General features: G+C 38.1%; 1 protein-coding gene across 4 annotated transcripts in view; it reads left to right on the forward strand.

Moving 5' to 3' along the window:
- The window catches only part of PCDH10 (protocadherin 10), a 68,267-nt gene that overhangs the window by 27,129 nt on the left and 25,111 nt on the right, over window positions 1-16,027 (forward strand). For 3 of the 4 annotated variants that reach the window (XM_037897211.2, XM_037897210.2, XM_043545643.1), the window contains one exon: window positions 11,604-14,064. The exons of the other annotated variant lie outside the window; for it this stretch is intronic. Coding sequence is in view for 2 of the 3 variants with exons in the window: in XM_037897210.2 (XP_037753138.1) it covers window positions 11,604-11,623 (20 nt within the window). In the remaining variant the exon portion in view is untranslated. Of the gene's footprint in view, window positions 1-11,603; window positions 14,065-16,027 lie in introns of those variants that run through there. 4 annotated transcript variants of the gene reach the window in all.

A 16,027-nucleotide genomic window follows, 5' to 3' on the forward strand; every position in this document is an offset into this window, starting at 1 on the left:
TATAGTTAATTTGTTTTCAGAAGTCACTGCAGTCTAGTGAGGTCTCAGAGGATTGAAAATGACACATTTAGTACCTTGTTGTAAGAAAGGGAAAAGGGAGACCCAAGTAAGTAGACCATTAAGGTTAACTTCAGTTCCTGGTAAATTGCTGAAAAAAAATTAATAAAGCAGTCAGACTCAGTTTGTAAGTACCAAGAGTAAAATAACATGATGAGTGGTGAGCAATGTGGATTCATGAAAACCGAATTAGACTAAACTAATTTAATTTATTTCTTTGATAGGAAAACAATATTGGTTACAGAAAATATAGCCAACATAGTGAAGCAAATCTTCAAATCATATTAATAAATTCTACCTGCAAAATGTGTGCATGCATGAGTTGCAAGAGTAAAACCTGTACATACAGTTGCCAGTTTTACATATTCTATTGTAGTATTTAAGACTGCAATATGTACTGTCCAGATCTGTGGTGTGCAATCCAATCTGCTGGTTTCAAAAATTCAGAAATGTGGTCAAGCGTATCTTCTTGATACAGAGTTTCCTATTGTTTTACATGACATTTTCATAGGTAAACTGAAATAATGTAATGTATAATGATGGATGTGAAGTCGATTAAGAGGGACTGATAATGAACAGTGCTTCACCTCAGCCTTCCTTCCTAGTTCTGCAATATTTCAGGTGGACCTTTGAACCCTTAAGAACAGTCAGTTCAACTGCCTGGCTATGCTTTCATATTACATCTAAATGACAGCAAATTTTCATACTCACATGACATCTAAATGTGCTGCACATAACTTTGAGTGCAAAAAGGAAGGATGAGTTTTAAAAAACTAGCTCACAAATAACAAAAAACAGTAATTGTTGTTATAATGGGCTAATATGAAGCTAAGGAGAAGATATTTGTAGTATCTTGAAGTGATCTATTCTAGACTCCTTATTGACTTGGAAGATACTGTGGAGATGTGTGATAATCATATTTTTGAATCTTGGAGAGCATTACATATGCTTTCTAGAATATAATAAAACACAGTGTAATCTTGGTAAATTGGAAGGACTAGCGGAAATTTGAAAGTATGGTATTCAGTAAAACCTGTAGCTTCATTTAACAAGGACAAATAAAATGCTTAGATAAAAGAATACCAGCCAGATTATACTACCTCAGAAAAGCACCAAAGGTTTTAGTAAATGTTAAACTGGGCACAAGACAGAAATGCAGTGCTGGTGTAATATTGTATTAGAGTGCTGTGTTCAGTTTCAGGCTTCTCAATTAAAAAAAGACAAATATTCATAGCTGTCAGAAATATGCAGTGAAAATGTTGAATTATTTTGAAAATAAGACAGACGAAAGGCTAAGAGAGCGAAGATTAATAAATCTAGAGATACGGAGATTGAGAGGGAGATGAAAGCTATTTATATATATATATATATATATATATATATATATATATATATATATATAAACAGCTGTTACAAAGAGGATAGAGATCAATTATGGTCATTAGTCAATGAGTACAGCGCAGGAATGAGTGGTTTAAGATGAAGCAGGAAAAATGTAAGTTAGGGATTAGGACACGTACGCAATGGAATAGGTTGCCAATAGACAATTTAGAATTGCCCTCACTGGAGATGTTCAATGCTAGATATAACACCCATGTATTAGGAATGGTTCAGGAATAATGAAATCAGTCCCACCGGAATGCATGAGTCACCTATTCAGGTGTCTTCAAGTCTGAAATATTCTGTGATTCTCTCTGTCTCTAAGACAATGATGCTATGTGTATTATCTACCATGTTATCTGACGATATTATGGTTATAGTACAACAGAGAAGAAAAAATTGCTACTGGTTGGTACTTCTTGTGAGAACATTGGCTTTCACTTTTCTTTGATCCATTGTAGAGAATAGCTGACTGTTCTCTGCATTCAACAGTAGTATCTGGAAGGCATCATTTCCACAGTAAATAATGACAACTAGAAGATTAATCAAATCTGACATATATTTTGCCACCAGGCTGTACTTGGTAGTTTAAAAAATTCCTCAGCATTTAGCACAGAAAATCAAGTACACACAGAAGTACCATACATGCATTGAACACTGGTAGCAACAAACAGCCAGGACTCAATTCAGGAAAACATCCTATTAAACACTCGCTTAATTGTAAGCATGCACCTATATCACATTGAAGTCAATCCTTAAAGGTAAGCACCTGCTTAAGTATGGCCCTGAACAGTGCTTAAACACTTTATTGAATCAGGTCTAATTCATAGCAAGTGAAATTTCCTTCCGGACAAAGGACCAGCAAAAACCAAGCCCTACTGAAATCTTAAAAATAAGCATTAGAGAAATGGCTAAAATCTTAATATCATATAGGAGTTGCGTTACAAAGGCGGCATCTGCCATCAGATACCAGTCTCTTATCGCACTAAGTATTCTAAGTATGGAGTGGGGGAGTATGGTACCTCAAGACTGCACTGTGTGGTAAATTGTTGGAATGGCCCTCAATGTAGCAAAATATTGAGGGATTTATTCTCAGAACTATGGTCACTATATGTTTTTTTTTTCTTTTTTATGATTGGGAATGAAAATGGAAATGTGAATGGTCCATTAGTCCACACAGACGTGCACATACGATCCCCGATGAAGTCAGTGTATCTCTAGGGCCTAGACATCAAAAGCATATTAAAATGAGGAAATTAAATTTCTTAAAACAGCTGCTGTTAAATCCTCCACTGAAGCTAGTCAAGTTGACTGAGTGTATGTCAATACAGAATTTGGACAACGAACTTCAAAAACAAGTTGATCGTCCATTTAGGTGTTGGTGCAGATTTCAAAATTAATTTCTAGTAGGAAAAAGCACTGCAAAGTGACCCTCTTGTATTTAGACAAGTGATATGTCCCTTTTTAATGGGGAATGGGGGGGGGGGGGTAATATCATCAGTATCAATGTAATTCTCAATAGGCTGTAAACAATGTGTGATCAGTGCAATGTCCATCAGTGTCAAATCTCCAGTTGCCTTGGAATCATTGTCCTTGAATTGATTTCAGTGAATTTGGACAATTAAATCTTAAACGCGCTTATGCAAGACAAAAGGAAAGGGCACTGTATGTGGCTACATGATTTATTATGGGCAAGATAACTCTTGGATATGCTAGTGTAGAAAATCCTAAGTGTGTAGAAAATCCTCAATGTAGTGAACAGAATGTAATGATCTTTAGGATTTATTTATTTAGATAAAAGCAAGGTTGTTTGTGAGAAAGCGTTCAGCATAGCAATTACTAATCCTTTGTATGTCAGCCTCATTACTTTATTCACAGCCTGCAGACCTAATGCTCATGTTCTCTTTTGATTTTACACAATCTGAGTAATTGTACATATAAGTCCAAATGCTATCAGATTTCAAGGGACAAACTCTGTCTGGCTACAATATGTGTTGGCTGGGGAGGGGGGAGGTTCTTCATCCCCTTCCCTACTTTGAGTAGTTCTACCAGGCACAGCCCTGTGCATAAGAAAAAGCATGTACTATGTGTTTCCTACTCTGCTCTCCGAACAGATAGTGAGGATCCCATTGCACAAAGACACACTCAGACATATACACACGCTGGCCAAGAGAAGTGGCTGATCTCCCTAAACAGTGTAGTTGGAGTTCTGGAACTACGGGTGCTGGGGGTGCAGGAGCACCCCATCTTGAAGTGGTTTCCATGATATACAGGGTTTACAGTTTGGTTCAATGGTTTTCAGCACCCCCACTATAAATATTGTTCCAACGCCACTGGGTGTAGTTGAAGAATGGCTCTTCATATTCAGTCTGAGGTGTTGGCCCAGATCCTCAAAGGTACTTAGGTGTTGCTCAGTTCAGCATTACAATGCCAAAACTCTGGGTGGACAGCCAAATAGTTGAATCCTCAGTCCTGAATTAGGTGCCCAGGCAACGAGTTAAATGCTTAAGAAAAAGATCCTCTGAAGCCAGCAAAGTAATCATGAAACCACTTAAGTTAGGAGTTAAATGCTGAAGAGAAGAGGAGGTGGAAAGAGAAGAGGAGCCTAGGCCTAAGTAGCTGTCCTAATGTGCTTCCTTCTGCTCAGGATCCTCAGACACAAACCCTCTCCTGGAGTTAGGCCCGTACTCCAGGTCAGCTGCTTAGGTAGCTCATCACCTAGCAGTCAAAAGCATTTCTCTCTCTGTCTGCTGCTCACTCTTGATACCTCTCTCACGCATCCTATATTTCCCAGTTCCCTGATTGACTTTGGTGCAGTTTCTCATCAGTGGCCTGCATCTGGCCATCCTGCTGTGAGGCTGGCAGTTAACAGATGTTAAGCATGCTCAGAGCATGCCTATAGGGTCAGCCCCCCACTTGTGAGATAGGCAGTCCCCCAATCTCATTTGAGAATTGTAGTTCAGGGCTTCCAGGACTTTGGCTTGAGCCAGGGCTCTGAGCTGCTCATTAGTTGCAGGGTAGCATCAGGTTACAGGCAGTTTTGTGAATGCTGACCATCAGAAACGTAGGCATCTAGGGAACTTAAGTGTGTACAGGATCAGGCAGCAGTTGAGCAGCATTTTTGAAAATGTCAGTGGCACCTAGTCAATGCAATTCAGTGCCTAAAGAGGCAGATAGACACCTAAATACTTCTGGGCCGTTGTATCTTTATACCACTTCTTACTATGTTAACTGTATCTAAATGATACACAGTGAAGCCCTAAGAAGTTATCGAGCCCTGATGTTATTCTGTTCACTTCATTAGAGCCACCGCATGGGTAAACTTGGTTGATTTTTCCTTCTGGATATGAAAATGAGTATTTTTCCAAAGTCCTTTTTTCAACACTTTGTTGTTCTGCAGAGAAGGTTTTTAAGCAAAATAAAATCCTAAATTATGACTTTTGAACTCTAAAAACAAACATGACAATGTACAGATATATGCATGGAGCACAAAACCTCCCATTTAAGCTCTTTAAAGAAGAAAAACTTCCCCTCTGCATTAATCAGTAAGGAAATAATATTTGGGAAAATGTTATCTTCACATTTGCGAACTAGTGATTTGGGGACTGCACAAGATTGACAGTATCCCAACAAGAAATATCTGGAATGTCTTTTAATGGCATTTTCATAAGATATCATCAGTAATCATTTAAAAATTCTCTTTAAATATTACACATTTAAAATGACTATATGGATTGGGAAATGTATTGGATTGACAGCTTTGGTGACTGGAACACTCTCTGTCCACAGAACAGCTTTAACATGGGCAGCAGGAGTGTAATCTTCCCCTTCCCACATCCCCACCCCAGCAAAGCATCTCATCCTTTACCTGGATAAACAACCACAAATGTGGAGTGAATTGTGGTAGTTCACTCCACATTCCTATTCACTCCTTGACCTCTCTTTAAAAAGGGACATTTGGAGTGGTTTTGTGATATGGACACCTGCCCACTAATTACTAGACTGAGACTGCCAATTCTTTTCATATAGAGCACCAAGCTACCATCATGCATCTGATGAAGTGAGCTGTAGCTCACAAAAGTTTATGCTCAAATAAATCTGTTAGTCTCTAAGGTGCCACAAGTACTCCTTTTCTTTTTATCAGATAAATTGTAATCACTAACAAACTGGGCTAACTTTTCACCAGAGATACAGAGCAGACATATATTGCTAGTCATTTGAGTAATCCATTCCCCTGCAGCATCCCTGGTGAAATCCTGGCCCTGTCAAAATCAATGGGAGTTTGATAGTGCCAGATATCACTCTCTGTGTTTAAAATATATAATAATGCAAACAAACTATAGAAATATAAAGACAGTTCAAGACAACTAATAATGCAAATTGAAAATCAAGATAAACGTAATGTAAATATGACGTAGGACTCTTATACTATCCATGGAAGAAATTTGCTGTATCTTTATAATGCCTGAGTATTTGGGCTCTTTGTGAATGGAATGTGAGGAGGTTGGGGAGGTCTGCCACACAGTCCCATGACTGCTTTTTTCTCTCCTATGGCAGCAGTAGCAAGCATAGACCCTCTGTACCAGTGGCATGGTACATTGAGACCACTGGATCTGAATAAACATCGTTCCATCCTTGGAACATACCCACCTCACCCTGCAAAGTGACCCTCTGTGCTTACCTCATTTCGACAGGCGTGGAGACAAATACTGAAGTGCATGGGGTTGTGCCCTTGCATGGCAGCCCAGATGGCAATCTCCAGCACAGCTGCTATATGGGGTTAAGGTGTATAAAAGTCTTTGTGCTTAAACTCCACACTAAAGGTTAATTTTGTCCTCAGGTAGTAAATATAGCATGTATAGTGCTGCCTTGTTTCCTTTCTGTTCTTCTGTTACATGGGTGTCTTTGATTGAAGAGAAAAGGAGTACTTGTGGCACCTTAGAGACTAACCAATTTATTTGAGCATAAGCTTTCGTGAGCTATAGCTCACTTCATCGGATGCATTCAGTGGAAAATACAGTGAGGAGATTTATATACACACACAACATGAAAAAATGGGTGTTATCATACACACTGTAAGGAGAGTGATCACTTAAGACCAGCTGGAGAGCAGGGGGCGGGGGGGGAGAAAACCTTTTGTAGTGATAATCAAGGTGGGCCATTCTCCCCCCCCCGCTCTCCAGCTGGTAATAGCTCATCTTAAGTGATCGCTCTCCTTACAGAGTGTATGGATAATGCCCATTTTTTCATGTTGTGTGTGTATATAAATCCCCTCACTGTATTTTCCATTGAATGCATCCAATGAAGTGAGCTGTAGCTCACGAAAGCTTATGCTCAAATAAATTGGTTAGTCTCTAAGGTGCCACAAGTACTCCTTTTCTTTTTGCGAATACAGACTAACACGGCTGCTACTCTGAAACCTTTGATTGAAGAGATTAATTTTTTTCTTCCTCCTCTTGGTAGCAGTAGCACCAATATTTATAAAGCAGCATTAGTATGCATGGCATTTTACATGGTCCCTTCCCTGAAGAATTTTCAATGTCATGGCTCAATTGGATCTTAAAGGTACTGCCCCATCATGGGGGAAGTATGGGGTCACACTGCTACAGGTATTATGCCACGGTTTTTTTTCCTGGCACTGTCAGTGCATAGGGTGGACATGACTACAGCTATGCCATAAAAGAAGTGCAACATGCACTCCCTTTTGCAACTGATGCTGTCTGTTGGCCATTGTGAAGGGAAGCTTCAGGATCACAGCCCTGCCTCCTTCCTGTCCTTCTTGGGGTGGCTAGCAATGCTTAACACGACTACTCTTCTGTTCAGAGACGCGCAAGGTCTGCAAATGTGGCAAGTCCCTGTTTGGGAGTTATTAGAGTAAGGAACGCTCCTTGTACCCTTTCCCTTCTTCATAACACCCCAAGAATCTAGCTATAATCCAGACCTAAGAGTTTCCTTGGCAAGATGAGAGAAAACAGACACAAGAGCAGGCAATGGGAAAAGAGTATAAGGGTGAGATTTTGTGATGGAAAGGTTTCTTATGAATGTATCTTGATAAATCTTCTGTTTTGTTCAATATATTTCTGTTGTTTATAAGCCAGAATTGTTAATTATAGTTGTTATATTTTTTCTTTTATTTTTCATATTATCTTATTTTTCTTCCCTTTTCATTTCTTCTTCTTCCACACACTCTTTTGTGTGTCTTCTTTCCTCAATCTCTACATGTAACTATTAATGGGATAGCTATGCATTCATATCAATGGAAGAATAAATGCTAATGTAAGGCTGCTGTACTCTGCTTCCAATTTTTATTGAAATCTATTATAAATTTTCTATTTTATATACTCTCACAGTAACATTCAAAACCCTTGTGCTTTGGAGAAGTACAACTACCTCGAAAATAATATAGATTATGGATCTGTAACAATATTTGAACTACCCTTCATGCAAGTTATGATGCTTGGTGCTTGATGGAAGCATCACATAGTGGCTAGGGGGTCAGCTCCTCTTTAAGGCAGAGTAGGGCTCGTGGGGGGGCTGGGCCCTCCCACTGCACAGATTCCAGCCCAGGGTCCTGTGAGGGTTACCAAAGGGCAGGCACCAGGAATACGTTACAGATACCTTCCTTGGGCCACTTCCTACCCCTCATTCTATAGTCCAAGCCTTGCAGTCTGTAGCAAAAGCTACTTAAAATAGGGTGTTAACTGCACCTTTAGTCTGTCTGGGCCCAGCACATAGGATCTTCTTTTCTCAGAGGTACTGCCACAGCATCCCTTCTCAGTAGCTTCTAGGACAGGTCCTTCTTCCTGTCTTGTCAGCCCTGTTCTGAGCTGTCTGGCTTCCTTTTAAACTCCACCTCCACCTCTGCATGCTCTTCAGTCCTAGTGTGGGGTTTATGCACCCCATCACACAAGTATGCTAATAAGAAAAATACATATTTTAAAGTTGCTTTCTATTTGTGCTGATTATGTAGTCCTCCTTCTTCTCCCACCCCCAAGACACTTATTCAGGAGTTGAACTCATGTAAGTATGGTAGTAACATTATTAAACTTTACGAATTTACAACATTTGTAACCAAAACCCATCATTCCCAGTGGCTGTATATATAAAGCTTTCTACTCCATTAGATTTCAGAGTTCATTAATGAGAACAGAGTACAAGAACAGTTAAAATGGGGATGAAGAAAGAAGTGTTGTCTGAGATAAAGACTGGGAGCCAGGAATTCTTGAGTTCTTATACTGGCTCTTACCTTGCTTTTGATAATTTCCAGTTTTATAGTGCTTTCTATCTGTGGATCTCAAAGTGAATTATGAAGAATAGCGATTTAAGCCTTGTTGCACCTCTATGAATAAGATTGCTTTCCTATTTTACATAAGGAGAAATTTTGGCACAGAGAGGTTTGGTGATTTTTCCCAAATTCATACAGAAAATTTTTAGCAGAGCCAGGAACAGTTTCCAGATCTCTTGGCTTCCTGCCCTCTGCTTTAACCACAAGACCATCCGTCTTCTCATTTTACCTCCCTGACTCAGTTTCCCCATCTGTAAACAAGGATAATACAGATTCAGACAAATTTCTCTGCACATGAATTTCTAGCCACACACCCCTGCAGAACAATGAAGAGGAGGTAGGTTTGATCACCACTCTTGGAATCCAGTAAATCTGTTTCTGTTGGTGTTCCATATGGAAGGGTTTCTCTTAGGTTTTGGGACCAGGAAAGATTTGGATAAGGAACTTGCAGCTTCCCAAGGCACAGATATTGCAGATATATACTTAGTGTTATAAAATGGACTAATTGTAGTGTAAGCACATAAATTAAAAATAGTAATTAAATAAGAACATTTACACACTGACACAGGGTAAGGCAAAGACATCAGCAGCCAGCTACTACAGAAATGCACTCATTCAGCTCTAAGGAAAGCCTAGGCAAACAGAGAGGTCACACTGTGTGCTCTGAGAGACCTAAACAATGGCCCTGATTCCAGTGCACTCACACCGTCAGATCGGAAATAAAGGCCAATAGACCTTAACAGAGCAGCAGTTGTCCCTGATGTGGATTTGCAGGGGTGGGAGGCTTCATCCCCTGCAAATTCCACTGGGCTTCAAATTAAACTGTCTTAAGGGAATGCGTGACAGGAATCCCTGTAGTGATTTCCTGCATATCTGTCCGCTTCCATGGCTTTTTCAATAGCAGCAGGCAGTCAGGGCTACTGTGCTTAACTATTTTACCAGGATATTGCGAAGATTTATATATGAGTGTTTATAAAGAGCTTCGAAGATTAAAGGAACTATATATGGTATTTATTTATTTAAGGATGTGAAATCCAGTACTTAGAATCTGACAGTTGTGTGCATGGTGTGATACTCTGACTGAGGATCAGGAGCTTTAAGTGGCTCTTCAGTGTGTCTCCTGCGACTCTTTGCAGCACATATTAAAACTGTGTGATTTAATTGTTAACCAATCTAAGTTATTAACCAGTTGGGATGCTTTTACTATGTTATTAACCAACTGTAGAATACTTGGTCAGTGATTTTGCTGGGGGAATCATATATATCTATCTGTCTATCTATCTATCTAGAGAGCGCAACATCACACAATGTACATACAAATTATTACGGTATTCTGTTACAGGAGAAGACTCAGTCAGGACCTTTAAATTCTAACTCACAGGCCTACAAAACTAAAGCCAAATAAGAATTTTTATTTTTATTGTTGTTTATTGTGGTTAATATGAATTGTAAAGTCCCCCCCACCTGCACTGTTCAACTGCAACAGAACAGACAAAAAACTAGATAGTTTTATAACAAATATACACTACTAATTTTGGTGAATATTTATTAGAAAAGTAAATTTTCTAATAAAATTTTATTAGAAAAGTAATTTTGATGCATTCTGCCAGTGGAAAAAATCTTTACAATTCATAGTCACTAAAAAAACATATTTCTTATTTTGGTTTAGTTTTAATGTTAACAACAGATCTGGTAGTTTGCTGTGTTGAACTGATAGGATGATAGACTAAATAGACTTCATCTCTTATATTTGTAAATCATGAGTGCCCCACAATCGTCTATCTAGGCAGACTAGATTAGATGAATATATAATACGTATGCTAATAGATTTCCCCATAAGTAATCTAACTTCAATGTGAATTATATTGTACTGATTTACAGTGTTTGTTAGGTGAACCTAATCGGGGTCTTTTTTTAAAAAAAAAAGAATTGAGACTTAGGATAGGTCTATGCGATTTACATATATGAAGTCATTATAAAGTTAGAAAGATTTCTTTTACTTTGTAACACTTCACTTCCATGAATTGACTAATCTTTGATTCCTCTACATCAGACTTTGCCAATTTGAAGTTTAGGTTAAAACTTGAATTTATCATGAAATCCTTGATTTATCAAAAAAAAATCAAGACTTCAATCCAGTGAGCTAGTTCCATTTCTTAGCAGCACTGGTGTGACTGAGATCAGAATCTGACTCGGTATCTTTTCCGAATGCTAGTACAAGTCATTTGTTAACTTTGCTCCCAATTACAGTTAAAATAGCCAGTGTCTGGAGCTAATATAGCTACCACAGCTAGTGGATTAGGATAGTGGTTTGCTAATGCATTGACCTGTTTCACCTATGTAACACTAGTTCAATTTCCAGCATGACAGTAAATGTTTGGATTTAAATTGTAGAATTTATGCATATTTTTTTCATCTCTCTGTCAAACCAGAAGAAAGGGTCAGCTGGTGAAGAGGATAATGATTCTCTTTGAAAGGGAAGGAAAGTCAGCTTCTGATTCTTTTGGAGATTCTTGATCTTGTTTCAAATAAAAAGATGAACTAGAAAAAATAGACTTGGAAATATCAATAGCAGTGAACCTGCAAGTGTGACTCTTTGCCTTATTCATAAACTGATTGTATAAAGGCACATTGGAATACTTGCCATGACATGTTAGACAGATAATAAAACAGCATGCGACATTTGGTTTTCAGAATATCAAACCACAGAAAGAGTGTTCTCTGAAAAGCGATTCACCATTAAACTGTTTGCTACAATGGGAATTCCAAGTGACAGTTTGTCACAAGTTTTGATTGTTTCTCTACATGTTAAGAAATACTAAAATGAAATGTTGGGGACTGATTTTTTTTCCTCAGAAGTGTTTTTCTTTCTTTCCTGCAGCGCGGAAAAGGATATGCTAGTCAATTCTACAGGATTTACCTGAAGCAGCATGATTTGCACAAAAGTCGACCAACAAAAAGCATCAACTTTTCAACTTCATTATCTTGGCCATCCAGTTCTATGTAACTGAAGGATTTGTGTGCTGTTGGAGACATCATAGCCAACAATAGGACCTAATTGCTCTCAGCAGGCCTGAGAAATGAGTTGAAATGTGTGGAACTGTAGAAACTTCAGAGGCAACTGATCTTGCCTTTCTGATCAGTGTGTGCCTGTTTACAGCACTATATATCTTTCTCTCTCCAAAATGTCACTGAGCCCTTTAGATGTTTATATTCACCACAAGAAGCCAATCGTACAGATAAAAGAAATGTGCATTATAAATGCAATATCACTGTTTTAAACTTGACTGTTTTATATTATTTTTGTGTGATCAAGTGTTCCCCAAACTATTCCAACTTTACAAGAGAGATTGTGATCATAATCCTTTCACCTGTGGGTCATAAAAATGTTGTTAATCTGCAGACCCACAAAATATCAAAGACATTCTGTAGTTTATACACGTGTTGCAAAGTGTTTACTGTACTATTTCAAAGCTTCTAAATAAATATAAATCTATATATATTATATTATATATAATTTTCCGAAAAATGTGGTACAATTTAGTTGATTTTTAAATGGATTCATATAGTCCAAACCATACACTAAAGTGAGAAGGTGATTCAGGGTCCCTAAATTATCCTTGCTAAAAATAAATAAATCTTTAATAATATTTCCCCAATTTTGGTATTTTGGTCAGTCCTGTTTTTCCTTTTTTGTTGTTGTTGTTGTTGTTTGTTTTTGTTATTTTTAAAGCTGTAAGAAACAACATTTTGTTTAGAAGTTGTACTGAATTTTCAATGCCAAAGATGCAGCTGTCCGTTTTATCAGAATGAGTACTGACTATGTACTATCAAAAGTATATATCAATCTCCATTATTTTGATTCTATTTCTATGGTTTTTAATTTGGTATCACAACACCTTTTATAAAGGATCTATAAACTCACCTGTATATGTTGTTAAAAAGAACACTGGGTCTCTGTACATTTTGAAATGTAAGATGTAATGTAACTGAAGATAACTGTTCTAAGGAAATCCTCCAAAACTCCTAACACACACATCTTTCTTTGACATAATTTTGTGCAAACCTAAGCAAATATATATATCTTTTCATCTTGGCTAGAAATGGTTTTTGATAAAAGACAAATCACAAAGGCATAGAGTTGGCTGAGCCGTTATTTTTTCTTCGTTTTTTACACTAAAGAGATTTGGAGTAGGAACATGGCACATTCTCAGACTGACCCTACTCTCCCTGGAATTAATGGGAAATTGGCCAATGATTTCACTGGGAGCAGGATCAAGACTGTCCATACTATCTTCACCTTTTTTTAATAATTCAACAGACTGAAATGTTATCTCACCGATTTTTGTTCATATATATATAAAAAACTTGTTCAAAAAGAAAAGCCTTGAAAAGTAAAGTTTAACTTTATTTTCAAGTCCACAGAGTTGAAGTATCATTTACAAGTGTAAAATCTAGTAGATGTTTCCTTTTTTACATTCTCTACTGTACTGTTCCTTCTATGTTTTCTAATTATTGCCTGTCAAATACTGAAAAGAAATGATAGAACTTTGTGTTATCAGCCCATTGACGTCAATAGAACACGGAATTCCCATTGACTTCTATGACTTTGGATCAGGCCCTTAAATCCAGATTCTGAAAGCCCTTGTCAGTGCTGAGTATATGGCACAGCATGAGGAAGAGTGACAGAATCTGGCCTCCAAGTGGTGGGAGTTGTTTTTGTTTTTCCTTTTTTTCCAATGGCAATTGCTATTAGATAGAGACATGCACATCTTTTGTATGGAGTCTGCGTACTATTGATCCACACAAGACTCTAACTGCTTTCAGTGAGAGTTCCATGCACAGAATGCTATCTGGATTGAGCCCTAACGTCATCAGTTTATTTCATAAATATAACGAAACAGGCTTGTTAAACACTTTTAACACATATTTTCTAGCTTATTTGTACAATTTACAAAAACTTTTTGGGATCATTTTTAAAATGTATATATAAAAATCACAAAAAAGCACAGAAAATAACTGTTGATCTGAACAAACACAGCAGTAGGATGTTTCTTTAGTTTTAGGTAATGGGACTTTAGTCACCTACATGCCTTGTTAGTTTTATGAAGAATGGGCTATTTTAGTAATGAAATGCGTGAAGTATATTTCATTTGAAGAAGTCTGTCAATTTGTTGTTGCTGCTTTTAAGGCAAGAAAGTAATTGCCCTTCCTGGAACTGGTTTTGCTTTATTCCTAAACCTCTCTTTAAACTGAGGTATATACTGTAAAATAAGGTTGTTTTCAGTCTTGGGAGAAAAAAAAAATCACATTTTTCTTTTTTAATAGACGATTGAAGTGTTTTTTATTTACTTAAACCTCATTCACACTTTGCATGCAATTTTTTAAAATAACCATATCAAAATGATTTCATACAGCTCGATGATTAGCCTTGTTCCATGAACTCAGTACTATATATGTACTTGCATACATCCATTTCATTCTTGACTTTAACTAATCCTGCTATCAGTCCACACTGATAATCCTACTGAGTGCAGTGGGAGAGCCACATGTAGAACAATGGTCAGACTGAGCCCTCTTTAGGTCTAGATTGTGTTTGTAGCACTTAGCTGATAGTAAAAAGCAACATGTCGCTGCACTGCCACAGGAGGAACTATGCATGTAGGGCTGTCCAAATAACAGAATAATCAGTTCAGGTGCAGGTCTGAAAAAAAAATTAAATATATTTTGGGTCAACCTGAAATGAGAATGTTTCAAAATTTTCTGTGAGCCAAAATGTAAAAGAATAGATTCATTTTGTGCAGATCAAATTGTTTCCGTAGACCCAAAATCAAACATTTTTTTTTAGATTTAATTTAAAAAAATAAAATTGAGGGAAATTCTGAAACAAACTGTCTTTCTGAAAGAAAAAAAATTCCAGATTTCTGACTTTTTTAAATTGTTTTTTGACTGAAAAAAATTGCCAAAATTGACTTGAATTTGCAAATGGTTTCATCTGATCCAAATCTGCATTTTTTGGCAAAATAAAGTTTTGCATGAAAAATTTCACCAAGCTCTGCCTGGGATGCATTTTTCCCCTGAGAGACACAATCCTTCTCATGGCCTTTTATTGCACTGGAAGGGGAGCATACTCCTCACCTTGCATTCAGGCAGTTGTGCTGGCTATTACATAGGGTGAATAGATCTATAGGCTTAATTTCAAAATGTATCAAGAATTATAACATTCAAAAACAAGTAGGAGAACACTTCATTATCCCTGGACACTCAATAACAGACTTAAAAGTGGCAATTCTTCAACAAAAAAAACTTCAAAAACAGACTCCAACAAGAAACTGCACAACTGGAATTAATTTGCAAACTGGACACCATCAGATTAGGCCTGAATAAAGACGGAGTGGATGGGTCACTACAAAAACTAATTTCCCCCTGCTGATACTCACACCTTGTCAACTGTTTGAAATGGGCCATCTTGATTTCATTGGCTTCATTAGCACTACAAAAGTGATTTCCACCCCTTCTTGTCAACTGTTGAAAATAGCCCACTTCCACCTTAATTGAATTGGCTCGTTAGCAGTGACCCCCCACTTGGTAAGGCAACTCCCATCTTTTCATATGCTGGGTATTTATACCTCCCTACTGTATTTTCCACTCCATGCATCTGATGAAGTGGGTTTTAGCCCACAAAAGCTTATGCCCAAATAAATTTGTTAGTCTCTAAGGTGCCACAAGGACTCCTGGTTGTTTTTGCTGTTACAGACTAACACAGCTACCACTCTGACAAATGTATTTAGGCACCTATAGATGCAAAGAGACATCTCGTGGGATTTTCAAAAGTGCCTAGGTGCCTAATTAATCACTAGCCTGTCTGCATCTTTAGGAATCTAAAGACCTTAAAAAATTTGGCATTAGGTCTGTGCCCACTTTCTTCAGTTCCCACCCTCTTGCTCCCAGGGGAAGCTTGAATATGTACTTGCATTCATCTGAACACCAAGGCCTGGATCTACATATTGCTCTAAATCAGTGGTTCTCAAATCTGGTCCTCCGCTTGTTCAGGGAAAGCCCCTGGTGGGCCGGGCAGTTTGTTTACCTGCCGCATCTGCAGGTTCGGCCGATTGCGGCTCCCACTGGCCGCAGTTTGCTGCTCCAGGCCAATGGGGGTTGCAGAAAGCAGCGCGGGCCGAGGGATGTGCTGGCCACCCTCCCACGGCCCCCATTGGCCTGGAGCGGTGAACTTTGGCCAGTGGAAGCCGCGATCGGCCGAACCTGTGGACGCAGCAGGTAAACAAACCGGCCCAGCGTGCCAGG

Source organism: Chelonia mydas, chromosome 4, assembly GCF_015237465.2.
Source record: "Chelonia mydas isolate rCheMyd1 chromosome 4, rCheMyd1.pri.v2, whole genome shotgun sequence".
Classification (NCBI taxonomy): Eukaryota; Metazoa; Chordata; order Testudines; family Cheloniidae; genus Chelonia; species Chelonia mydas.